General features: G+C 46.6%; 2 protein-coding genes across 10 annotated transcripts in view; one reads left to right on the forward strand and one right to left on the reverse strand.

Annotated features, from left to right (window-relative positions):
• NDRG3 (NDRG family member 3) overlaps positions 1 to 10,920 on the forward strand; it is a 47,366-nt gene extending 36,446 nt beyond the window's left edge. For 2 of the 4 annotated variants that reach the window (XM_056507617.1, XM_056507618.1), the window contains exons 6-16: positions 192 to 254; positions 579 to 639; positions 2,175 to 2,261; positions 2,808 to 2,864; positions 4,028 to 4,131; positions 4,499 to 4,564; positions 4,992 to 5,043; positions 6,317 to 6,364; positions 6,967 to 7,002; positions 7,092 to 7,143; positions 9,457 to 10,920. In XM_056507617.1, the coding sequence (XP_056363592.1) occupies positions 192 to 254; positions 579 to 639; positions 2,175 to 2,261; positions 2,808 to 2,864; positions 4,028 to 4,131; positions 4,499 to 4,564; positions 4,992 to 5,043; positions 6,317 to 6,364; positions 6,967 to 7,002; positions 7,092 to 7,143; positions 9,457 to 9,635 (805 nt within the window). In that variant the 3' untranslated portion in view covers positions 9,636 to 10,920. Of the gene's footprint in view, positions 1 to 191; positions 255 to 578; positions 640 to 2,174; positions 2,262 to 2,807; positions 2,865 to 4,027; positions 4,132 to 4,498; positions 4,565 to 4,991; positions 5,044 to 6,316; positions 6,365 to 6,966; positions 7,003 to 7,091; positions 7,144 to 8,947; positions 9,412 to 9,456 lie in introns of those variants that run through there. The other 2 variants (XM_056507615.1, XM_056507616.1) reach the window with 2 other exon arrangements.
• Positions 10,921 to 11,113: 193 nt separating this feature from the next.
• Positions 11,114 to 24,629, reverse strand: part of PHF20 (PHD finger protein 20) — a 59,633-nt gene continuing 46,117 nt past the window's right edge. For all 6 annotated transcript variants that reach the window (XM_056507609.1, XM_056507614.1, XM_056507613.1 and 3 more), the window contains 5 exons: positions 23,253 to 23,352; positions 21,571 to 21,766; positions 18,852 to 19,251; positions 17,015 to 17,198; positions 11,114 to 15,504 (listed from right to left, as the gene is read on the reverse strand). In XM_056507609.1, coding sequence (XP_056363584.1) covers positions 15,362 to 15,504; positions 17,015 to 17,198; positions 18,852 to 19,251; positions 21,571 to 21,766; positions 23,253 to 23,352 — 1,023 coding nt within the window. In that variant the 3' untranslated portion in view covers positions 11,114 to 15,361. The remainder of the gene's footprint in view (positions 15,505 to 17,014; positions 17,199 to 18,851; positions 19,252 to 21,570; positions 21,767 to 23,252; positions 23,353 to 24,629) is intronic.

Below are 24,629 nucleotides of genomic sequence, written 5' to 3' on the forward strand. Positions count from 1 at the left end.
GCAGTCTGACTGCCTAAAGCTCTGTTAGTCTTGCTCTGAGGGATGGGACCCACACAGCTGAAACATACAGAATTGTTGCACATTAATAACCTGTGTACATGTCTGCCAGATGTCCCTCCTACCTTGAGTGGAACTGGAAGGTAACCTCTGGCAGGCTCCTCTGTATTTGGAGGTTCTCTCTTGCTTTTCAGATACCAGTATCCTAGTATGGATGAACTGGCTGAAATGTTACCTGCTGTTCTGACACACCTGAAGTAAGTCTCTGAAAGGAAATGGGGTGAGCCAGCTGGATACTGCTGTTCCAGCACCTGCCTCTGTCTCTGCTTGCCATGACTGATGGGCTCACTGAGGTCTCCCAAGAGGCACAAGCATCTCCCAGCCAATGTGACCCTGTCTGGTTCTGTGCTGGGGACACTGTCTGCTACATGGGGCAATTCATGGCTGGTGCATCATTGCTGCATTGTTATGAAAACAAACCATAAGTGCACAGCTGGATGCAGAGGGGAAAGGCTTTGCCTCTAGGGATGCTTCAGCTGAGCTAAGTTAGCTGTGCTGACTGTGAAATGCCTGTATTTCAGCCTGAAGAGCTTCATTGGGATTGGCCTAGGAGCTGGTGCTTATGTCCTCAGCAGGTGTGCAGTAAGTATCTCTTCACTGCATGTATCTCTTCACTTCATGTGGGCTGTGGGCATCCTTGATCAGACTGACTGTGTGGGGCAGGGGCAGAGTAACATTCAGTAATTACAGCAGGGGTGCAGGGAGCCATGGGAGAGCTGCCTCCATCCAGATGGTTATGTTGGAGCAGTCAGGGTTACTCTGAGGCTGTGCCAGGCATGGAAGGATTGTAATGTGATGCCTTTGAGTCAGCAGAGCCCATCCTGAGTGCTGGGAATAGCCAGTCTTGAGTCTTCACAGAGACTGGCTGCTTTACTGTGCACTCTGTCCACTGTCTGTGGCACCAAGAATGGATGTGGTGATCTACTGAAATCAGTGTTGATGAGGAGTGTGCTGTGTCACTGGAAAGAAGCAGATTTTGCTGCACCCTTACACAAGAGAGCTGCCTCTATTTCAGTACCTTAAACATTTCTCTCTAGTGCAGTGTTCATGTGAAATCAGTGGGTTCCATTTGGCAGCCCAGGAATTTGCCTGAGTCTTTCAGAGTTAGCATTAAAGAAACCCAGAAATCTGACATTTTCAGTAAAATTTGCTTCAGGCTGTTGAGTGCAGAGAGTTGCCAGTTGTTTGGTTGCCACTTCATTTCTTCAAGCCCCTGTGCTGTGCTCCTTACACAAAGCTCTGTTTTCCATTCCCTACAGTCAGGGTTGAGCCAGGCAGTGAGAGGCACTGGTGTTTCACTGTTCCTTGCCTTCTGTATCTTGGGTAGTTTTCAGCCTTGCTAAAGAAGAGTTTGTGCAAATCAGCCTTAGTCCTCAGCAAAGTGTCACAAGGCCCTTGCCACACTCCCTGGGCTGTGGGTGTTTTCCAGCTGAGGACAGAGGTGTTTCCCTCTCCTCACATCAGTGCAGTGGGGCAGGAGAGCCTTGGAGCGAGCCCAGAGCTCAGCAGGGGCTGCTGCCTCTGATTTCTGAGCTCTGTTTGCAAGCAGTTCTTCTAAGTGCTTCATGCCCTGCTGCCAGGGACAGCCCAAGGTACCCTGGAGGGTTTTGGGCTGTGGATGGAGCAGGGGAGGGGGTGTCTGCAGGTGGGGGGCAGCAGGGGGGCTGCCAGGGGAGAGGTGCCCCTGCTGCTCAGGCTTTCCATACTGCAGGGGCTCAGCACTAACTCCCCTCATTTGCCCCATCTCCACTGGGGAAATGCCTCTTCCTTGAGGAGGAGGAGGTGCTCTCCAGGCACAGGAGCTGTTCAGGTTCCTCACAGAGGTGCTGCATTGGAGCAGAGAAGGTTGCTGCTCCCAGCCCTGTAGCACACAGGGCCTGAGCAGGAGCTGCAGCTGTGCCAGGTACACAGGTCACCAGAAGGCACTGCTGAGGCTGTAGGTGATGTGGGGCACCTCAGTCCCACAGCTGAGTCAAGTCTGGTCTTCCTGGGAACCACTGGTTGCCTGGCACAGAGGAGCTCCCTACTTTGTCTGCATTTTACTTTGTCTTGCACCTTTTGCAAGACTGTGTGGGCTGAATCATCCTTCTGAGTGTGCCTCTGCTCTCTCCCCACAGCTCAGCCACCCTGACCTGGTGGAAGGACTTGTTCTTATTAATGTTGATCCATGTGCAAAGGGATGGATTGACTGGGCAGCATCCAAGGTGAGATTCTGCTTTCCCACACATGTGCTCCCCACAGCATCTAATGAACAGTGTGTAGAGAGAAAAAAACCAACAGAATGCAGGAGTTTTTCCATTTCAGGTGGAAACTGTACAACTCCATTTCTGCAGTGAAATTTCCCTGCAGTGTTCTTAGTTTGGGTATAGTATGGCCTCTGCCATAGGAGCAGGGGTGGCTGTGATCATGTGAATGAGAAATGCAGATGAACTGCTTGGATCACTCAGCTTTCCTCTGATTTAGAACTTCTGTTTGCAGGCTTCATTTGATTGATATTGAATAGATCTCTTAATAATTCTCTTATTCTGGTCTCTTGAAGTTAGTTAAGTTTCAAGTTTTTTTGAGAGCTGTGTTGTGTATACACAGTTTCTTTAAAGCTTTGCATGTTCATCCCAAGCTTCAGGCATTTGCTTCTTATATAATTTGAATAGTTTCTTCATTGTTTTCTTTACTCTGAACAGCTGTTTTACAATGTGTGATGAAACTGCATTTTCCTGTTACTCTCCTCCTCATTCACAATCACTCTTCAGTTTTCAGGCTGGACAACCAACATAGTGGACATTGTCTTGGCACATCATTTTGGCCATGTAAGTACCAGCAGATGCTAATGTTGCCTGTGCAGCTGTACATGGAGCTATACCTTCTATATGTATCTGCTCCCAAATAGTTCAGGTCCAGCAGATAAGGGTTGCCACAGGTGGTACCATTTTCTCTGTGTCAGGCTCACATCCAGGATGGCATGCTGGGGGCACACACATCCTCACTCCTGCCCTTACTGCCTGCACTCTATGCACTGGTGATAGAGCTCCTTGGTGGTGCCCAGGACACTGGCTGCAGAAACAGTGGCAGCCAGTTCTCTGTAGCCAGCAGGGAAGTCTTTGGGCTGTGGGTAGAGCACAGGTCAGCTGGGAGCTGTTAGTGGGATCTTGTGTCTGTCCAGATGCTGAACTGCTGCATTCTGCTCTTCATCTTAGCCTTCAGTTTCAGTCAGCAGAGGCAAAGCTCCTGAAAGCTTTGGATGCAGCAGTGCCTTGTGTTTGGGATTGGCTGTCTCTCAACCAGCAAGCTTGCTGGGCAATGACAGGGGTAGTGCACACTGTACATGCCACACAGCAGATCAGCCCCTGCCCTGGACTCTTCTTGCAGCAACCCATCAGCACTGAAAGGAATGCTTGTTTCTCAGCACTGCTTCCTCCTGTGCACATCTGTTCTCTTGCCACTGTCAGGCCCCTTCATTGGGTGTAGTGCTTCCTTGCATTCCCTGCTCTCTCTGGCTCTCTCAGAATGTAGTTTCTTCTTGGAACTGGGTGCTGAATATGAACTTCCCTTTAGTCACAGTCTTACAGCTTACATATTTATTTTACTTTATTACTTTCATTAGTATTATTATGTACTTTGCTTCTTAAACATGAAGCATAAGTGGAGCAGAGTGATTTGTACCTGTGTCAGCATTACTGAGGCTTGGGAGCTAACTTTGCCAATCTCAGGATACCTGTACTTCTGCAGCAGCTTGTGCACTGCCACTTGTAAAAGCCAAGTCACCTTCCCAAAGCATGGCATGTACAGCACATCACATGAACACCTCCTGTCTCTGGGATCCTCTTGCAGTCTGGAGTCACTGCCCGGTGTCACTGTTCACAGGGAGTGATGTGGATGGACACACTTTAATGCTTTGGCATTTTTATGACCATTGCTTCTTTACTTGTGAAAACTATGTTTCCTGTCTTTCAATTCTTCTGCTTTTGTACAGGAGGAACTGCAAGCAAATCTAGACTTGATCCAAACATACAGGCTTCATATTGCACAGGACATTAACCAAGATAACCTTCAGCTGTTCCTCACCTCATACAACAGGTACAGGATACCTTTTTGCTTGACAGACAGCTCCCAGAGCTTCCCTGCTCAGTAGATTTGGTGCCATGTGGATTATCCTATGGGGTATTGTATCAGGGGAACCTTTGTGCTAGTCTTCAGCTGTTACCCTGAGCAAAGCCTGGCCCTTTTGCCTGCCCCAGACCCTCAGCTGCTCATCTCTGGCACACAGCAATGCCATGAGATGGATCCTGTTTTCTGGGGATGCCTGCTGGGGCTCCTGCTCAGGGCATGGCACACACAGTTGCCTGGGTGCTGGAGCCAGCACTCATGTTGCATTTTGTGTGCCCCCATTATAACCAGTTTCCTCTGCAGATTTCATGGAGAACTGTTCTGTTTTGTCTTTCAGTCGTAAAGACCTGGAAATTGAGAGACCAGTTGTTGGTGTCAACGAAACGGTTGCAAAAACACTCAAGTAAGTTGTCTGGATCAGCCTGTCTCTGTTGCTGACTGTGCAGTCTCTTCAGCAGAAAACATGTTGCTTCTCAGAAGAGCTGCACCAAGCCCGAGCACTGGAAGACTGTCCAAGGCAGTCCCAGACTGTGGTACAGGGCTGCCAGCTGCAATGGGGCAGAGGTGTCTGGCAGTCCTGTCATTAATAATGCACTGGGGCTCTCCAGGAGCCAGGGTCAGAGGCACAGGTGTGCAACAGCAGTGGCAGTTGGTGTGCATGGAGGGCACAGTCTGGGTGCATCTGCAAGCCCTAGAGAATGTTTTGGTACAACAAAATGCCAGGGTGTTGGCAGGCAGGGATTTTGCTGTGCCTTTTGTTGTTAACCTTTCATGATGGTGCTGGTTCACAGAGCTCAACCTTTAACACCTCTGTTTTGGCTTTTGACCAGGTGCCCTGCCTTACTTGTTGTTGGTGACAACTCACCTGCTGTGGAAGCAGTGGTATGTATCCATGAGCTCTTTCCTCTTGTGGCATTAGCCCCACAAGTCACTCAGCCCCCTGCAGTGCTTTCACCTTGCTCACAATTAGTTACAGACAGTGCTCCTTTGTCCCAAGCTCTTTTTCAGTCCTGCAGCTACTCATGGAGAGCCAAGGCTCAGGGGCCCTGAATGGCCTTCAGGGCAACTCCAGGGTGAGGATGGCAGAATCTGGATGAGAATGTTCAGGATCCTTCCCCAGACTCTGCCAGGCTGCTGCCTGCACTTGGGTTCAACTCTCAAATTGCTGTTGTTTTGCTGTTACACTGGGGCTACCTGGGGATTAAAAATAACTGAGTGTGACTTCAGTTCCTGTGGTTGGGAGTCATGTAGAGCTCTCTTAGGGAAGGCAGCACTTAGGAGCTGCTGTGCTCTGCAGACACCCATAACCCACTTCCCTCCCAGCACAGCTTAAACAGGGCATGGCACAGGGTAGTGTGGGTGTGGTGGATGCTGCTCCTCCCTTTCAGCCAGGGATTGTAGAGAGACCAGGGGGCTGTGAACAAAAGCAGCTGTCTAAAACTGTGGCAGAGTGTAGGAGTCTCCTAAAGCAGTAACTTGAACCTAGGAGCCATGCATGGAGAGCATTTCTGGCCATGGCCTGTTGCCTTGGTCTGTTTGATCTGGAAGTCTGAAATTAAGTCTGCAAGTTTTGACTTTACTAGGATACCATCCTTGGAGATTCCTGTTGCTTACTTGCCACAGAATAGTACAGCATAGGGTGTTCTGCATCTTGTGTGCCTTTCTGGCTGCCCAGGTTCCCAGCCCAGGATAACCTCCCCTGCTGAGGTTGCTGCTCCTATAGAGCCCCTGCCTGTTCCCTTTTTGCAGCAGTCTTACAGAGGAGATGGTCATGGCCTCCTTGTCTGGCCAGGGCACTGAGTGACCTCCCTCATGCTGCTTTGCACATAGGTCTCCTTCCCTCCCTGTTGCTGTCAGAGCACAGAAGGTACTCCAAGGTTTTATAGTACATCCCAAAACTAGGGGATGATTTCAGTTGAAGTCATGACCTGTCATCACAAGGTCCCTTAGATGGAACACCTGCCATTCCTTCCTGGATCTTTTATTCATTGTTCACTTCCTACATGATCTCTGCTTTCTTGCCCAGTCCTTCCTGGCCCCAGAGAAGCTCCCATTGCTGAAGACAGCCACTGCTCCTGCTGCAGCTGCTTCACATTTTACTTCTGAGGCCTCAAGTTTTCTGTGTGACACCATGTCCCTCTCTCCTTTATTCTAGGTTGAATGCAATTCACGTCTTGACCCAACAAAAACTACCCTTCTGAAGGTGAGTGAGGTTCCTTCCAGCATAAAGACTCTGGTCTTGCTCAGCTCCACTTAGGTTTTTGCTTTCCATACATTTGGCTTTGAGAAGTTTGTGGACAGTCATTCAGGGTTGTGCTCTCTCCTCCCTGGAGCCAGAGCTGAAGAGGAGGAGTTTGTCAGGGAGTCCCCAGTCCCTGCTTTATGGCCACCTTCAACCCTCAGGGAAGAGCCCTGAGAGTTACCAGAGATGCCCTGCCTGCACCTGCTGTCTGCAGCAATCATCTCCTTTTTCCTGGCTGTGCACCTGTGGCCCTGCAGTGTGCCAGACAGCAGCTGTATGGAAGTGCAGAGTGACAGGTTTGGCAGGATGGCTGTGGCCAGAGGTGGCTGGGAAGGTGCTGAGCCTCTGGAGTGTGGCCTGAGGTCCCTTGGTGACAATGGGTGCAGGGTTCCCTCAGCAGCAGGTCCCTGAAGGTGTGGCACCTTGGCCCTGCTCTGGCTGTAGGGCTGAGGTGCTGGGAACTGCAGTGTGCTCTCAGCCCTGGTGGCTGGGTGCTGCTGGCTGCTCTGGGGTGTCTCTGGGAGGGGAGCACAGCTCAACCTGCCTTTTGTTTCCTGCTGCAGATGGCTGACTGTGGGGGCCTGCCCCAGGTGGTTCAGGTGAGACACACCTTGACTCTCCCATGGCATTTGGGTGCTACAGAGCCTTTGTTCTGCTTGCACTAAAGCCACCCTCTCTGTTTCCACAGCCTGGCAAGCTGACTGAAGCCTTCAAGTACTTTGTGCAGGGAATGGGCTACAGTAAGTGGCAAACACAACTTTGTGGTTTGGAGCAAGTTGTTGTGAAGGGAGCTCAATGTTTCTGGTCCATCTGAGCCCACTGGCATCTGTGTCCTACCCCTGAGCTAGTGTGGTTGCCAGGAGATTGATCCATGCTGGAAAATCAATGAGTGTGCTGACAAGCCTTAGCAAGCTAGTGTTGTTCCCTGACATGTGTTGGTGACTCCTTTCTGGTTGCTGGTGTTGGTAAAACCTTTTAAGTCTGTCTTTGTGCCAGTCCAGAAAAATGTGTTCCAAAGGAAACTAATCAGTGCATACCTTCTTCAGAGGGGAGGGAGCAGTGCAGCCCCATGACTAGTCCAGGTATGGGAGCTCCTCCCTTTCTCCTCAGATGTTCCTGTTTCTCTCAGACTCACCAGGGTTAAGCAATACCCCAGATCCACAAATACATATCCAAACATATCCCAATAACACCACCAGTCCCTCTAATGGCAGAGCAGGTTCCTGGGTGACTGCTGAGGCACCCAGGGAGCCCAGAGAGAGCTTTGTGCTTTGCACTAGTGCATGTCCTGCCCTATGGCTTCCTCCCCATGCTTGGAGGCAGGAGACATTGTAACCTGAGTGTGCCAGACTAACATCTGCTCAGCTCCCTGCCCTTGGTGTTCCTGAGGATCAGAGAAGGGCTTCTTTACTTCTTTATCTCCAAGAAGAGCTTTACTGCTCAGGAGCATCAGGAGAAGGGCTTCTCAGTGTACTACAGCAGCTCTTTCTTGCCTTCTGGGACCAGGAGTTCCCTTTTGTGGATGATGAGCCTTCAAAAGCTCATGTGGAGTTAGGGCAAGGGTTGGTTTGTGTGACTGGCTGACCACAGCATGGCCACTGAGAGCTGGGACACTTGCAGTGGTCTCCTCACAGCTTTGCCAGCTCATAGGCAGGGCATAGCAGAACCTGTGCTCTTCCTCAGGGCTTCAGGTAAAACAAACATGTAGGATTGTCATGGTAAGGCCAAAGGAGCCTGATCCTGCAGGAGGATGCTGTGTGAGGAGGGTGCCTCACCCTCACTAGAAGTGTTTCAATGTTCATGTCTCTTGTGTCCCTGGTGTTAGTAAAGTCAAGTGCTGTTGTCAGAGAAGGGCTTCAGCAGCACTTTGGGGGTCAGCTGGATGTGCAGCACTGGAGAAGGACAGGCCAGTTTTCTCCTTCCAGAATCAGTAGCTGGTCCCAGAACAGTTTTCTCAGAGTTCGTGGGCAAGACTGTGGGACATTGTGAAGCATGGTCAATTCTCCTGGGGAGAATAAGGTAGAAGCAAAACATAGCTGGGCACTGCTTGAAATACAGAAATCAGTTCTCCAGTAGCTGTTCCTGTGTCTGCTGTCCATGGGCTGAAACAGCTGGACGTACTTCTGCTGACACTGCAGGTGGAGGGTAACAGACTTGAAGGAGACTTTAGCAGAAGTCTGATGCTGTCATCCCAGACAGGAATTTCTGTCTGTATTTGGAGTTACACAGTATACCCCAGGGAAACAGTATCTTGTTAAGCAGGTGTAGGTGGGGAGTTAATGTCACCAGGAACAGTGTGATTTTCAGCTAAAGGCATTGAAGAGATCTGGCCCTGTTGGGTTTTTAGGTGAGCTTGGCATGCCCCTGAGATGCTCATTAGCAGCTGTTCTAACAAATGATGGGAGCTTGCAGTGCAGTGTACTAGCTGGGAATGGAAGGCAAGGTAGCTGGGGGTCCCAGGAGTAGTGCAGCCACTAGTCACACACTGCAACTAATTGGTTCTTTCCTGTATTCATCCCTTTCCTTGTCTCATGTTGTTTCCAGTCCCTTATGTGCAGCTCAGCCACCTAAGCACTGAGTCAGGTACCTCCAGCCATGCATCCCCCTGGGCCCTGCTCTGTGTGCTGAGGGGAATTGTCCTCTGGGTGCTTTGCTCTGTCTCAGCATGTCCTGCTGTGGGTGGGCTGATCGTTGTACCGTGTGTGCTGTGGGTCTCCACCTTTCATTTGTATTCTGTCGATTGTTGCATGACTTCAGCTCTGTGGATTTCTAGAGTGATGAGACTGACTTTCAAAAGGTCATCCATGCCACAGCTGCATTGGTTTGCACAGACACTGGCTGTGGCTGCACTTGCAGATGATCAGTTACACTGTTGGCATTTGCTCACCTTGGACCTTTTGAAACGGGGCCTTAAACACGTTGCTTTAGACATGCAGAGACTTAATTGTGGCAGTGAAGGGTGAGTTTCCTGTGAAGGGTCCAGCTCTTTCTGTGCTCAGCAGTGGCACAGCCGGGTGCTGCTCCTTGCCTGAGTGCCGTGCTCTCTCTTGCAGTGCCAGCAGCCAGCATGACGCGGCTGATGCGCTCCCGCAGCCACTCCTCCTCCAGCGTGGGCTCGGGCGAGAGCAGCCGCAGCCGCTCCCACGCCAGCACCCACGGGGAAGGCAGTGCTGGCACCCCAGAAGGAATCGACCTCCAGGCTGCCCCTCAGACCATGGAAGTATCCTGTTAGGCAGGAGCCCCTCTTCTAGATTCAGACAGCTCCACTCACCCCACTGAACCCACTCAGAATTTAGCATTTCATCCGACATGGCATTAACTGTTCTCTAACCTGTGCATGCCCATCCGAGCAGCCACCTCCTTGGTAGTCTGTACTTGACATTACTTTGATCTTTTCTGTATTCCCTCGGCATCAGAGTCTCTTTAAAACCCATTCACATTCCAGTCTTAGTAAGCCCCATTACTGTACATGCTGATGCCATCTCCTGTCTGTGCTGTGTATCAATCCAGATGACAGCTGTCGTCTCCCCTCTTCATTTAAATATAATTTCTGTGGCTTTGTGAGGTTTAGAATTGCTTTCTAGTTGTGCTTCTGCTAAAGGACCCTTGTGGTGCAGTTGGTATGTCATTGGTGGGATGTGGCACTGCAGGCACTGGAGCAGGCAGTGCAGGGTGGAGCTGGGATGCAGAACCTCTGCAGGATCTGTGGGTCCCCTGGGCTGTTTCACATGCCATGCAGCCTGAGAAAGACAAAGGGGCAGGATTACTGTCCAGGTCTTACCTATGTCTGTGTGTTGGGAAGGAGCAGAGTGATTTCTTATCTGAGCCTCCTGAAAGCTCAAAGCAATTAACCAGTAAACGACACTAACAAGGTGCACTATTAACCCAGTACAAGGGACTGAACTCCAACAGCCCTGGCTCTAGACCACCTCTGCAACCCTCTGCTGACCCAGCACAAGGATGGGATGCAGTGACATGTAGTCACTGTTCTACCCTGGCACAGGTGAATCTAACATTCAGCAGGTTGTGAAATGGGAAGCAGTGCCTCTTGCCAGGGGGAGATCCCAGAATCTCCTGCACTGCCACCTCTGTGTCCCACTGCTGCTGCCCCAGCAGGATCAGTGAATGTGGCAGCCAGCAGTGACACATTGCTGTGAGTCAGGTCTGCAGGGTGAGCAGTGAACACCCCTGTGCAGGTAGTACTTACTGTCCTTGTGGAATTCACAATTGTGCTGCCTTTTTACACCTAGCTGGGTCACCAGGGCACACAGCAGATGCCTGCTGTCTATCCAGGGTCTGGTGTTCATGGGAGAAAAGGGACGAGTGGTCAGGCTGCTGCAAGTCTCAATTGATAAGCAAAACATCCTTTCCTCACTGCTGAACAGCCCTGACCCAAAGGGAGCCAACTCCTCCCAGGGTCATGCTCCATTTCAGGGAGGGAACGGGACCGGGAGGCTCTGCCTGAGGGGGACTTTGTACCGGTTATTAAATAAAGCTATAACTGAGTTTCATTGTTACACTGTGTGCTCTTGGTGTTTCTCTTGGCAGGACCTGCACCCCTGGGGGTTTGGCAGTCCCAGAGTAATGCTCCAGAATAATGTGGTTGGCAGCCCCGTGGCCCTGGCAGAAGGCTGTCAAGGGCAGTGGAGGGCTGGCCTCTGCCTGAATGCAACTAGAAACGTCCAGAATGGAAACAACAGGTTTGCAGCAGCACTGGAAAAAGCACCTGCCAACAGCCAGTGCTCAGCCAGCTGCTGTCCCTGGAGCAGTGCTCTGCACTGGTGTGCAGCACAGACATGACACAGAGCTGACCCCTGGCACAGCAGCAGAGCACCCAGGGCACTTTGGGCAGCAGGGGGATGGCTGCTGGTGTCTCTGTAACCATGGAGAGCCCCTGGGGCCTGGGCTGGCTGGAGGAACAGCCCAACCCCATCAGACCCAAGTTCAAGCAAAGCTGTTTTAGGGGTGTGGGTGTCTGTGCAGGTCTTGGACCCTCAGGGTGCTCTCACCCCCATCATTCACCACTCTGCTTGCTGAGACCAGCAGCCAGGGAGGAACCAGCCCCTGACTGCCCAAAGCTGATTTTTAAACCTTTTAACACATGGATTGTAAGTTCCATAAAACAGGATCCTGCTGGACATGCAGCAATAACCATCTGTAGTATCTCAATTAAAAGGCACCTGTTAATAGCTGAGGCTTGGTGACCATATTGTGCCTTGCCCATGGGGCCAATTTCACTGCTAGAACCTGGGGGGATTTGCTGCTGCCATCACCCTTGGCCTCAGCTGGAGTGAGTAGGCAGCCAGTGCTGGTCCTCAGCCAACTTTCTTTGGGCAAGTTAATGAGCCCAATAGGTTTAAAAGTAATTCAACATGCACAACTGCTGTCCTAGGAACAAGGGGGAAGGAAATAGGTCTGTGCCAGGAGTAGATTATTCAGAGAAGCAGACTGCAAATACTCATGTACAGCCCTGATCCCAACAACTCTGCAGGGCTGAGGGGCCTGAAGAGCAGCAGAAAGGCCCCAGAGCAGCCTCACTGCTGAGCCTCTGCTCTCAACAGGCCCTTAGCAATAAGATGGAGCTTCCTCTGCAGCCAGAGGTGGTGCAGAAGCAGGTAAATGAGACAGATGGGCTTCTAAAGGCTGTTCAAACCCTTCCCCATTGCCAGCAGCCTGAGCCCTCAAAGTTCCCATCCTGAGAATCTCCTTTTCCCAGGACATGCCACTCATGCTGGCAAGTGTCTCCCCAGGGCACTGCCAGCCCCAGTCCCTGCCTGTCATAGTTGAATGCTGCAGCCTCTGACCACCACGGGCACCAAGCAGATTCTAACAAGTGCCTGGAGCACAGAGAGGGTCCAACAGCTCCTGGGAGCCACAGCACACACCCCACTGAACTGCTTCACATTCAGACCACAACTTCAAAACCTGATTGTGACATTTAAATGATCATCAAAGACCTGCATGATGACACTGAGCAGGAAAACTTGTTAGCACAAGGCAATTAAATCTCCTTTGCTCCCACGGGGGACACTGAGAGGGAAGAGATGGAACTGGAGGTGCAGCACTGCCAGCCCCTGCTCTGCTTCCCCAGCCCCCTCACCCACCCTGCACAGATTGTTCAACTGCTTCATTCACACCAAACACAGCTGAAGCTGCTTCCTCTGCCTTGAGCTGCTGTGGCTGACAGGCTGCTCATCCAAACAGGACAAAAATTCGGGTCAGATCACACATACTAGGTACTAATATATTATATATATATTAGGATTTGGGAACAAAATGTATGAACTCCTCATTAAACAATATCCAACGCACTATTAAGGATATTTATATAACATAGATCTGGAAAACAGTAACTTCCAGACTTCAGGAACAGTTATGACTTAAATATATATATTAAATATTATATACACCTGACAAACTACAGTATTTGCATTTCAAAGAGACATGAAGGAAAAAATTCCAGAATTATTTTACTGAGTTATCATTAATTGAAACAAAGACTTTACTAAGACTTAACCAACAAAAACCTATTTTTTATTTATTCCAAACACCAAGATACAGTTTTCAAGTTTTGCAAATATTGCTCCAAAACAAAATTCTATGTACAGACCCTTGGTTCTAATAGTGCATCAACAAACACGTGTGTACCCACAGTGCAATGTTTGCTCAGTTCACCAAGGCTCCACTTTGCATTCACTTACCAGTGATTTAAAGAAACAAAATAGTGACCTGTCAGTCTGAACAGCTGGTCCAGACTAAAAATAACAATGAGGAAACTTGCAAAAAAGGGACAGAAATGAATCCAGGCAGAGCACAATGAAGAATCTTCCCTGAACATGAGAAGTACTACTCTATTTTAAATAAATATTTTTAGTCTTTATCTGCAAGGGCTTCCCCAGCACTACTGAAGGGATGCAAGTCTCCAGGATCTGCAACTTGATCTACCCAGGGAACTGCCTTTTCTTTCAGATCTCCAGTACTGCCCTGAGCAAAAATAAACTGACAAGTGAAAACACAATGAGCACACAAAAGCCATTGCTTGAGAAGAAATCCCCTTTGGAGCAAGAATCCTGCTCAGGGACTGAGTGCCCTGAACAGGAGCAGAACCCAGCTGCTCACAGCCACGTCCTGCTCTGCTCCAGCCAGGAACACCTTTGCTGGTCCATTGCACCTGAGAATCCCCAGGGGCCTGGGAGGCTCCTCTGATGCTCTTCTGGTCATCACCACCTCCTCCAGGGCTACACAAGCTCAGGGACCTGGCAGGAGCAAGCCAAGGTGTAAGTACTGGTCTCATCTTCAGAGAGCCAAGTGACCCTTAAAACACCACATAAGATTTCTTCCAACTGTGTCCCAGAAAAGTAAGTTTGTTTTTCTGCTGTATGTGCACTGTATTCACTGTATACCAACTCAGTACTATAAACCTGTGAGACAAATTATTCCCTGAACTGAATCTTGGCATAAAAGTCTTAGTTACTACCTAGAGCAGCCTAATTTTGTTTTCTGAAGGAAATAAAATATTCACCATGTAGAGAGTGTAACTCCTACAATAATATTGGATATTTCAAGTTTTCATTATTCTTTGTAGAATAAACACATTACAGATATATATTCCAAATTAACAATTTGTACAGGTATGGGCCTTTCCATTAAAACTCTGTTTGAATGTTACCCTCTGGTAGTACCACTGCACACAAAATAAGGGTAACAAATCCAGCTTTTTAAGGACACTCTCTCATTGCAAAACCAGCTCACTGTGTTCCACAGGGAACTGAACTCAGCAGCTCTGCCAAGGAAAACTAAAGCTGCAGGAGTGGTGATCTGCAGCTCAAAGACTCTGAACCTCCCAATTGCTCACAATGCTCCAAAGGTTCTGTGTAATGTGACTGAACACCAGCAGCCTTGTCACCTTACAGTGACAAAGTAAATACAGACCAAAAATTAAAACTTAAGGTATAAAAAGGGACTTTGTGAACACAGACCATTTAAGATAATAACCCACTCACTGTCTGCAAGGACAGCACCTCATGCATAAATCTTGAGGCTTTATTTACACAAAAACTGATTCCCAAAACCACACATTCATAGCAAGTCTTTACAGTGAACACATCCAGAGTATTGCAAAAAAAAAAAAAAAAAAAATCTACATTTCCAAATATAACTGGAATGGCAATTATTAACAAATGGTAGAAAATACATCACATCCATGACAGACCATGCTGCAGTCTGACCTCAGGGCGTGGCTCTGTCCTTTGCAGTCCTTTTCTGTGCCCTGCAGCAAGGGATCCACCAGCACCTGCTGCAGGAGGGAAGAGCTCAGGAATGCACAAACACCTCCATGGCTCCCTCAGTACCAAGTGACAGTGACACCATAAATATGGAAAACAATTTATTCTGGAAAGAAGTGCAATCCACCTGTGACCTCCTGCTACATTATTTATTGTAACAGAAGTGTGGGTCAGGCCACTGTTACTTGAAAACCTCCACATAACACTTTTGTAGTCAAGAGCTGGACATTCATACTTACCAAGTCTGAAACTGTTATAACATCTCCTAATGATTAAATACTGAGTGCTAGTATGAATAAACCAGAAGAAATAAAACATGACATGAGTCACTTAAACTATGCAAAGTTATTTACAACCCCTGTCAACCAAACTTTTTTGGCTCTTAGGACTCTGTTCTTCAGTGGCACAATTTTTAGTCAATTTAATGATGAAAAAAGTCTACTGCTTTGATGGGCAACTTGTAAGGAGTGAAAATTTGAGTGTAACTTATCAACCAACAGGCAACCTCTGGAGACAAGAGTATGACCTTTTCCACAGCATTATAATCATCTAACAGACCTGAAATAACCTTTTGCTCTGTGAACAACACTTCTTCCCAAGTCCCTGAAGTCAGTCTGCATCCCATGCAAGCAGCAGGCTGGTTTCTCTTGCAGAGTCAGAGCTGCTGCCAGCCTCACGTGGAGCAGCACAGAGCAATCTGCTGCACCTTGCCCAGGTCTGTTATCAGCTGCTTGATGCAGTGCTTGAGCTGGGGCAGTCGAGCCAGTGGTTCTGGGGGCTGCAGCTCTCCTGTGTAATCCAGCCAACTCTCCAGAACTGCAAAGAAAACAAAAGCTGTCACTGCTGCAGTTTTCAGCAAACACCTCATCTGAAGTCACAAAACAAGAATTCTTTAAATCTCTTGTAAATCTTGACAAAGCAGTGGGCAATATATTTAACACTGTTATTTGAGAAATCACAAAACTGAACATCTCATACCAATCTTGGCAAGTAACTTTTGATACATTACCAAATAATTCACATGTGGATGGAGGGAATAAGCTGCTGCTCCTAGGAAAAAGCAGGAAAGGAAAACTCTAGACCAGACACTGTGAAATCTCAGGCTGAATTTCTCTGATCTGTGTCACTTCCAGGCCAAGGAGCCTGAGGTACAGGCAGTTTATGCCATCAAGGGTGGGACTATCAATGAAAGAAATCCATCATCAATACAGAACACAACTAAGACAGAACTGGGTGACACAAAATGGGGCTGAAGATCAAAAGCACAAACCAGCAGAGTGCTGCACAAGGAAAATGAACTCCTGCTTTAAAAAGCTTCTCAGTGGGAAAGAAGAGATCCCACGTGGGACAATGGACAATGTAGCACACCACCAGGAGCTGGTCAGGCTGGACTGTGATGAGCTCTGGGGATGCTGACAGTCCTGCAGATGGAGACTGAACCCTTGAAGACAGAACAAATGCCTCTTACCATGAGCAGCCACTGCCACCAGCCAGACCAAGAGGTGAGTTTCAGCCACAGGCAGCACCTGCTGCAGCAGCAGCATCACTGGCTACTGCCACATCCTGCCCTGGAGCAAGAGAGCTGCTGCCCAGAGCAGCAACACTGCAAAGACCCTGTCAGCAGCAGGGACAAAAATCTACCTTTAGGGAGCCAGAGCTCCTTCAGGCAGTACAGCCCTGACTGATCTCCACCACCTGAAATGGCCCTTCAGCCATCCAGCTGCTCAGTACCTGACTCACAGAGAGGGAGGGCTCTTACTTGGGCAGAAGCTGGACTCCCCTGCAAGTAAAGCTGTTGTTGTAACCACTACACAACCAGTGTCAGACATAATGTAATGAACTATCCTGAATCATTTCATGCAACTCAAAAGGGTCCATGACTTTTCCATTACTATGAAAATCTTAGAAGACATTTAAGTGAAGAATTTGGAAGACACAGGAAAGGGTAAGAGCCTTGTGCATGGAAGAGACCACCCAGAATGGGCTGACACAGCCAGCAAGGCCCTGAAGAACAGAGAAATACACACACAGAAGAGTTCTGGAAAATGACAAAAACCTAAATCCAAAAAGACACAAAGATGTTCCAGTACAACATCTGATGCAACTATTCAGAGATGACCTAACTAGAACTTGTTCTGTGAGATTTTGCTCTTTGTTTTAAAATCTATCCCCACACCAGCAGCATGTCTATTTTCTATTAGGAAACATGATAATGAAACATTCATGTCTTTATAGGTCTGAAGAAGTAAAATTCTGATTAACATGTTTTGAACAGGTAACTTCAGATATAAAAAGGTTATTTTTAAATGAGAATAACACTACTTACCATCTAGCTCCTTCTCAATGAAATCCATTCTATGTATGACTTCATCTTGCAGAGATTCCACATGAGCTAAAAGATTGAGCTGCCACTGCAGCTGTGAGTTCACAACTCCCTCTTTGTCTTTTTCCAGCAACTTCATTTCAATAGCTTCCTCTGGAGAGACTTTCTTAGAGACAGGCTCTCTCACCTGGCAGAAATACAGACATGCAATATTTGTTACAGAGAAACAGAACTGCCTGAGTCCTCCCAGCAGTGAGTGAGACACAGACCACATACACACACTCAACTGCTCTGGGCAGGAAGATCTAAATAAAACACATTTTTATAGGTATTTTGCTAAGAACTATTTGTACTTCACAGGCATCTCTTCTGAAGGTAACATACAGTGTATCCAGCTGCCACTTTTCATCTGGAAGATCCTGCACTGAATCTGTGCATCTCAGGGAATGCTGAAGCTCTTTTTCACCTGACAATATCAACTAAAGAGCAAACAACTCAGGACTGAGAAGGGATTTTTCCTTAAGGAATCAGAAATCTAAGTTCTACTAAAACTTTCACATCTACAAACATGCATTACCACTCCTTACAAAACTTGACTACAGTGTCAGCAGTGTTCATTCTATTCCCCTACTCCTCCCATCCTCCTGCTGAAATGAGCCTTCAGAAAAAGGCTCTTTTAGATGGAAGAAGTACAGTATTCACCTTTCCAGGAATCATAACACAATCTCAACAGACTGGCAGACTCAACAGACTGACATGATGGAAATAAAAGCTATTTTAAATTTTCATCTAAAAAAAAGCAAATATTCCATGGAATCATAAAATCATGGAACAGTTTGGGCTGGAAGAGGCCTTTAAAGGTCATCTAGCTCCACACCTGCCTTGGGCATCCTCCACTATCCCAAGCTGCTCCTAGCTCCATCCAGCCTGCCCTTGGACATGTCCAGGGATGGGGCAGCTGCTCTGGGCACCTCTGCCAGGGAACAATTCCCAACATCCCATCTGACACCTGGACTCCATCATGTCAAGGCCATTCCCTTGTCCTGTCCCTCCATCCTGTCCCCAGCCCCTCTCCAGCTCTCCTGGAGCCCTTCAGGCCCTGGCAGGGGCTCTGAGCTCTCCCTGGAGCTTTTCTTCCCCAGGTGAGCACCCCCAGCTCTCCCAGCCTGGCTCAGAGCAGAGGGACTTCATTCATTTCCCAGAGGGTTTTCCACATTTCTCAGCCCACATTTCACAGGAATTGGTACTAATTAACAAAAGCAAAATTTTTGCATGGGTGAGTAGAAAGGCTGAGAGCTCACAGTGAGAACTAAGTTAAACCTGAAGTGCTCCAGTAGGAAGGAGACACAGAACCAATCCATGGTGAAAAGTCTTTAAAAAAAATCACTTCAGGCTGATACCTTTTCTTTTTCCATCTTGAAATGCTGCCTGAAGAACCTAAAATTACTTTAGCTATTAGAAGGAACATGGAAACAAGATGGAAATAGAAGCAGGCCTAGCAGTGTTACATGCTTGGCTTGTTCTCTCTCTTTGCTAGTGCTTATTTTTCATTTAACACACAAAAATGAGCAGCAATGAACTACCAGTGGACCATAATCTATGGCCCACCCTTTTCAAATGACTTGAGGTCCAGAAGTCAACCTAGAGTTTTTATTTATGAAGTAAAATGAAGGAGTTGATCACATTTATCACTTTAATTGTTACTGGCAACTGAAATTTAATGGTCTAACAAAAAAAAATAAACACAAACAAATCAAAAAGTATGAAAAAAGGTTGAGGTTTGCAGGTTGCCAGGCAAACACAAGCTCTTTGCCAGAGAGGGCTATTTTAATAAAAATACCTTGGAGTAACTGTGTTTGGATTCACTTTCCATCTTGCATATTTCTTGGTCCAGATTCCAGCCAAACCTCTCTGAGAGGGTGTCATCCCCATTTTCCCTTATCCTGTTTACTCCATCATCCATGGCTGAGCCTCTTGTTTCCACAACCAGCCTCTGCTCTATGGCAGGGTAGTAGGCTCGAGGCTTCTGGTAACAGTGCTCACTTGTGATGTAAGATTCCTCCACAGAAGGAATTGCTGAGGGCTTCTCAACTGTCCCATTCCAAGTTCTGTAACTTGCTGTCTCCTCTTTGCAACAGTTTTCCTCAAAGTGAATGATGTGTTTTGTATGGATTTTTTCATCCACTGTGATGTGCTTCCATGGATGACACCAAAGCTTTAAATCAGGGTGTTCTTTATTTCTGTCCAAACATAAAAAATAAACCATCCACTTTAAATGCCAAAGTGACTAAGCAAACTATCCTCTTACATAAAGAAATTATGGAAGAATAATGAAGCCAAAAAGTGCCAAGTGTTTGGATTAAGAAAAGACTTGAAGAATAAGTTGCAAAAAGACACATACAGCTTCTCACTAATGCTGCTCCTTCACAGAATATTTTGCTTCAATATTTGTGATTTACTAACAGCAAAGTTCATTTTAATTGGGATATTTTTAGTAAGGTATGGTACACCAACACTGTAGTGGTGTCCTACAGAGGCCATAGTTCCCTTCATCCTCTCTTAGAAAAATTCTTTTTTAATTGTCTTCAAATTGACTAAGAGATTATTTATTCCAGCAGAAGGGACAACTACAGATATCAGATTATTACAGATATGACAAACAGAAGATTTAGAGTGAGCATGGTAACCATGCTTTTCCTTGTGTCAGGCAACAAAACAGCAGCAAAAGGAGAGCAAAGCAGAATGCTCTGCTGGATTCATGGCAGCTCATCTGCCACAGGCTGCAGGAACCCAGCAGAGCAAATCCTGACTCTAAAGCACCTGCTGAAGCTCTGGGCTGCACAGAAAGAGGGGCTGCCCCCAAGCACCCTGCTCTGCTTTCTTGCAGAGGTGGATGATTTATTCCATTCAGCTGTTCAAGACCACCTGACTTCAGCAGGAACTGCTTTCTAAGCCATCCTGAGGCAGCTCAGAGGAAACCAGGGTGAGTGCAGCTGCCAATGATGTGCTCAGACTTTCACAGATGCCCCTCTGCCTCCAGAGCTGGCACAGGGAGGGTATCAGCCTGGAGAACATCCTGAAGGCATGTCTGGGAAAATGAAAGCCAGGTGTTCATTTACCAAAGCTCTCTGCTTCAGCTCCACTCATCTGCTACACTTAAAGAAACTATATTTTGCTCAGAACAGAGCAAAGGGTAATTTTACAAAAGACAGAATGTTTTCCTGGAAAATTATGCACCAGTTACCTAAGGATGAAAATTCAAATGCTAATACTTGAATAACCTTTTAACTCCTGCCTGCTGAAGGATCACCCTCCCATGGCACTGCCAGGGTCACCCTGGTCCTTGGCCACCTCCCTGGAACACTGAGCAACACCTCCTAAATCACTTCAAGCACCTGTGAAATCATCTCTCTGTTGATCTGCATCAACAATAATTCAGCAATTTTTCAAATCCCTTCTGATTTATATCATGATAAAGCAAACAGCAGCTGAGGCTTTTAACCAGATGATCTAAACAGGACTGCACCTCACCTTTAACTAAGCCAGGCCATCACACTGACTCAGCAAGGGAGAGAAAGGGAGCAAATCCTGCAGCAACCATCACAGCATGGCCAGTGCTCCTACCTCAGCACTAGGTAAATCTTACTTCACAACTGGAAAGCCTGAAACCCAAGTGTCACTCTTTAACAACAGCCTCAAGGAGTGGCCTTAAAATATTTGTGTTTCAATTCCCAAGAATGAAAGATTACTTACAGATCTAAAGGATCCCATAATGGAGAAGCAAAACCCTGTGTTAAAATGGCTACTCTCTTGCTCTAAGCATTATTCTGTCAGTGGACCTCGTGCAACACCACAGATAAGGGGAAAGGATCTAAAAAATGCCAAAATCACTTTGTTTTCCAAATAGCTGCTGCTGTGGAATTTGTCAACTAATAAATTACAATTATGGAATTCAATAAATTTACAACTGCTGGATTTGAGTTAAAAATATCTTTTTTCAGCCAACAGAACCCAAGGATAACTTTGAATAGGAAAATACTCAGAAAAGTTGACTTGATAGAAAAAACTCCTTCATATAAATAAATGTTATTTTCAGTATATGTAGCTGAAATGACCTTTGCTCAGAAATGAAGTGCTGCAGGTTGCTGAGGGTGCAGCCACTCTCCCACTGCACCAGAACAACATACTGTACCAAACAAAAAGATCTGATTCCTCCTGGGCAAGCTATGACCAGACTTCCTGGAATGGAGAAAGCAAGTGCTGCAAAAAATGGTGCCATGGGTTATAAACCTACCCTGTTCTTACTTAAAATCCATTTGGGTGATTAAGGAAAGCTGTCATTATTAGTTTTATTAGTTTAACCCTTTCTAAACACATTGTCCATTTGCACCCAACCCACTTAAACAGTTTTCAAGCAGCCAAGTCCTTTCCCAAGATCACAATTCAAACTGCATTACAAACCCACAGAGCATAAATGCAAGCCTGAATTTCTGGCTGTTTTTATCCTTGCAGGCTAATTCCCAAGGAGAAGATGGCAGCTGTTCTCAAGCTCTGCTTACTGTAAGATGCTCATCTTCAGCTGCAGCCCGTGCAGGACCTGGATCACTCGCTGGACATCGCCCAGCAGCTGGTGAGTGGCCACGATCTTCTTGGCATTCTGGTGGGAGTAATTTTCTTCCAAAAATCCTAAGCCATGCATGTGACCATTGCTTAACCACTCCTTTTCATACCAGTACTTTAAGCTGGACCTCTGACCTAAAGTGACAGTAATGAGTGAGTTAAAATGAAATGTTGACATTGCTGTCTCCAGGTACTGCAACAACTTATTTGTTCTTATCAACAGAACCAATGAAGATCCTCTAACAGCAGACACAACCCTGAAGAAATGGAGAACTTTTAAAGCAAGCAGCCAAAAACCTCTGCCCAACTGTAAAAGCATTCAGTCCCCAACTTCCACCAAGGGACATCCACAATCAGCAGTTATACATGAGGCTGAGAAGAGTTTTTAGCAGGATATCACACTGTCCAGTCTAACCATGGTTGTGACAGAAGTTACAGGCTGAATTCAGCTCTCTGCAGACAGAAAAATGCTGAAATATGCAATCAGCTTCCACGTGGTCCTGCTTTTAACAACAGTTGTGTAAAAGTACATTTTGAAGGAATCAATGATGAGATTCCAATAAAAATCTTGCAAAAGTCAATGTACTAATAATGATAATTCTATCTTAAGAGATATCAATATCATCTCTTGATACTGAATATCAATAACAGCTGAAATGAAATGGTGCTGAATGTGATAAATGCATCAACAGCAGTAACTTGAACTGCCAACAAACAGTGTTACTAGGAAAGATGCTTGCTAAATTGCAAACACATACAAAAAACCTTCATGGTAAATACCTAACAAAAGCTCCCCCACAACCTGTAAAATGTACAGTTACTAGAGATGTTCTCAGGGGACAGCTCAGCATCCAGCATCTTTTCATCAGGTGAGCAGATTCTGTGCTAGGCTCAGGTGATGAACTGACCAAACACCCCTGGGCTGTCAGTGGAAAGGAGGGAGAGGGGCTGAGGGAAGAAAAGGTGTTTAAAAGGGCTCATTTTATTTCTCATTATCTTCCTCTGATTTTGTGGGTAATAATCTCACTTTGCATCCCTAGGCTGAGCCTGGTTTGCCCTAGAAGTGTTTCTCTTGGTCCTTAACTCATGAACCCTGTGTTTAATTGCTCTCTCTCCTGCCCAGCTGTGGAGGAGAGGGTGAGTGAGTGGCTTTGTGGCTGCCTGGCACTGGGCCAGTGCCAAACCACCACAGCAGGAGCCACTGCAGAGGAGAGCCAGGAGCCTGGGGCTGGCTTTCAGAGAACACACAGGCCTGATTTTCCGGGGGAGAGCTGCAGCCACATCCCCTGAGATGGGACCATGGGCAGTCTCTGACTGAGCTTGCTGAGTGTTTCCTGCACTTGTTTGCCACAGTCAGATTGTACAATCCTCACTACAGCAAAGATGTGACAGAGTCATCACAGTGAAAACATCCCTTTTCCATTCCTGTCCTTCTGTAACTCCATAATACTGACTCATGGACATTCATATAAATTAAACTTTCTGAAACTTACCTGCAGTGACAGACACAAGTAGGGGAAAAAAATAGTGTAATTTTTCAGAGAGCTAGATATAGATAAACCAGCACATTTACTACACATTTACTACATAACAAGGGACTTGTAACCTTAAGTTTCTGTACCTGGAGGATCTTGGCAAATATAGCAGGTATATTTCTCAGGTATATTATCTTCCAATAAGCCCATACAGACTCCATGCTGCCAGCACAGACACTCTTCACACTGTTCAAAGTCAAGAAGTGAACATTAATTGAAATGAAGGCCAGAGGAGCTCAGTACCATTATGTCAAGTAAGAAACACAGGATCTACATATTTTAAGACAAAAAGGTCTATTAATATCCACACCCCACCTTCCACTTACAAGCAAATACACTACAGAATCAGATTATAATCAAATGTGAGCCCTCCCCCCACATATTTTTCATGTATGTTTCTGGAGAATGACAAAAAGTGGAAGCAGAGATCCTGAAAGACAGAAAAAAAAAAATCTTTCACAAGATGCACATGCACATAACCAGGATAGCCAATAAAGCAATTAAGCCTTTTTCACCAAAACAGATCAATTTTTCTGAATTCAAAAGCCTCCCCTCAAACAGTAAACATTTTATTTATTTCAAAGGCAGCCCTACTAACACAACCCTGCCATGCAGATGCAGTTGCACCAGCTTTAAGAGTTTCCAACATCCTTGCAGGGCAGGACAACATACTGGTATATAATCTGGATCTCTTTAACACAATTACACTACTTAAAATGCAATCACTGTTCTTAAAGCCACACTGTTCTAGAGAATAAAAAAAACTATTCATGTTTTGTCATTTTCTCCCCATCAGTATTTTAATGAGACAAAATTTTGACTGTAGACTGCAGATCACTGAAACATGGAACAAAACCCCACATAAGAAAGTTAAGTCAATTCTGACTGGAAATTGATGTCAGTTAAAACAGATCACACAACCTTTATTTCTCAGAGCATAAACCAAAAGCAGAAATGTTGTCAATGCTGGCACAGGACTGCAATATGAGCTAAACCAAACCCAAACAGCAACTGCAAGGAATCTCACATGTTCTCTTCACTGTTCTACAAGGATGCCAACTTGCTACACTTCTCATCTGTGCTCAATTCTTCAACTAGTGCTCTTAGCTCCTGCCCTTCCTCAAGCTAGGAGGGACAGAAAGGGACAACCAGGCTTTGAATATTTCACTGCATTAAATAGTTTATAGAAATAGTGGTGTGATGAATGTGTTGTATCACAGGCCTAAGCAACACCATGAAATGTTAGAATACTTCTATGTAACTGCAAGAATGACTGTGGGAAACAATTCTGTTGGCTCCCAGACCTGCTGACTGACCTCTCCCAGAGAGAACACAACAGTGACAAAACCCAGAGCAAAGAACAGGAGAATAAGTAAAACACATCAACCTGACTCACAGGATGCCATGCAGATAAGTTAGTATGAAGAAAACAAATGAGTTCCAGAAACCTCAAAAGCTCACAA

Source organism: Oenanthe melanoleuca, chromosome 20 (assembly GCF_029582105.1).
Source record: "Oenanthe melanoleuca isolate GR-GAL-2019-014 chromosome 20, OMel1.0, whole genome shotgun sequence".
Taxonomy (NCBI): domain Eukaryota; kingdom Metazoa; phylum Chordata; class Aves; order Passeriformes; family Muscicapidae; genus Oenanthe; species Oenanthe melanoleuca.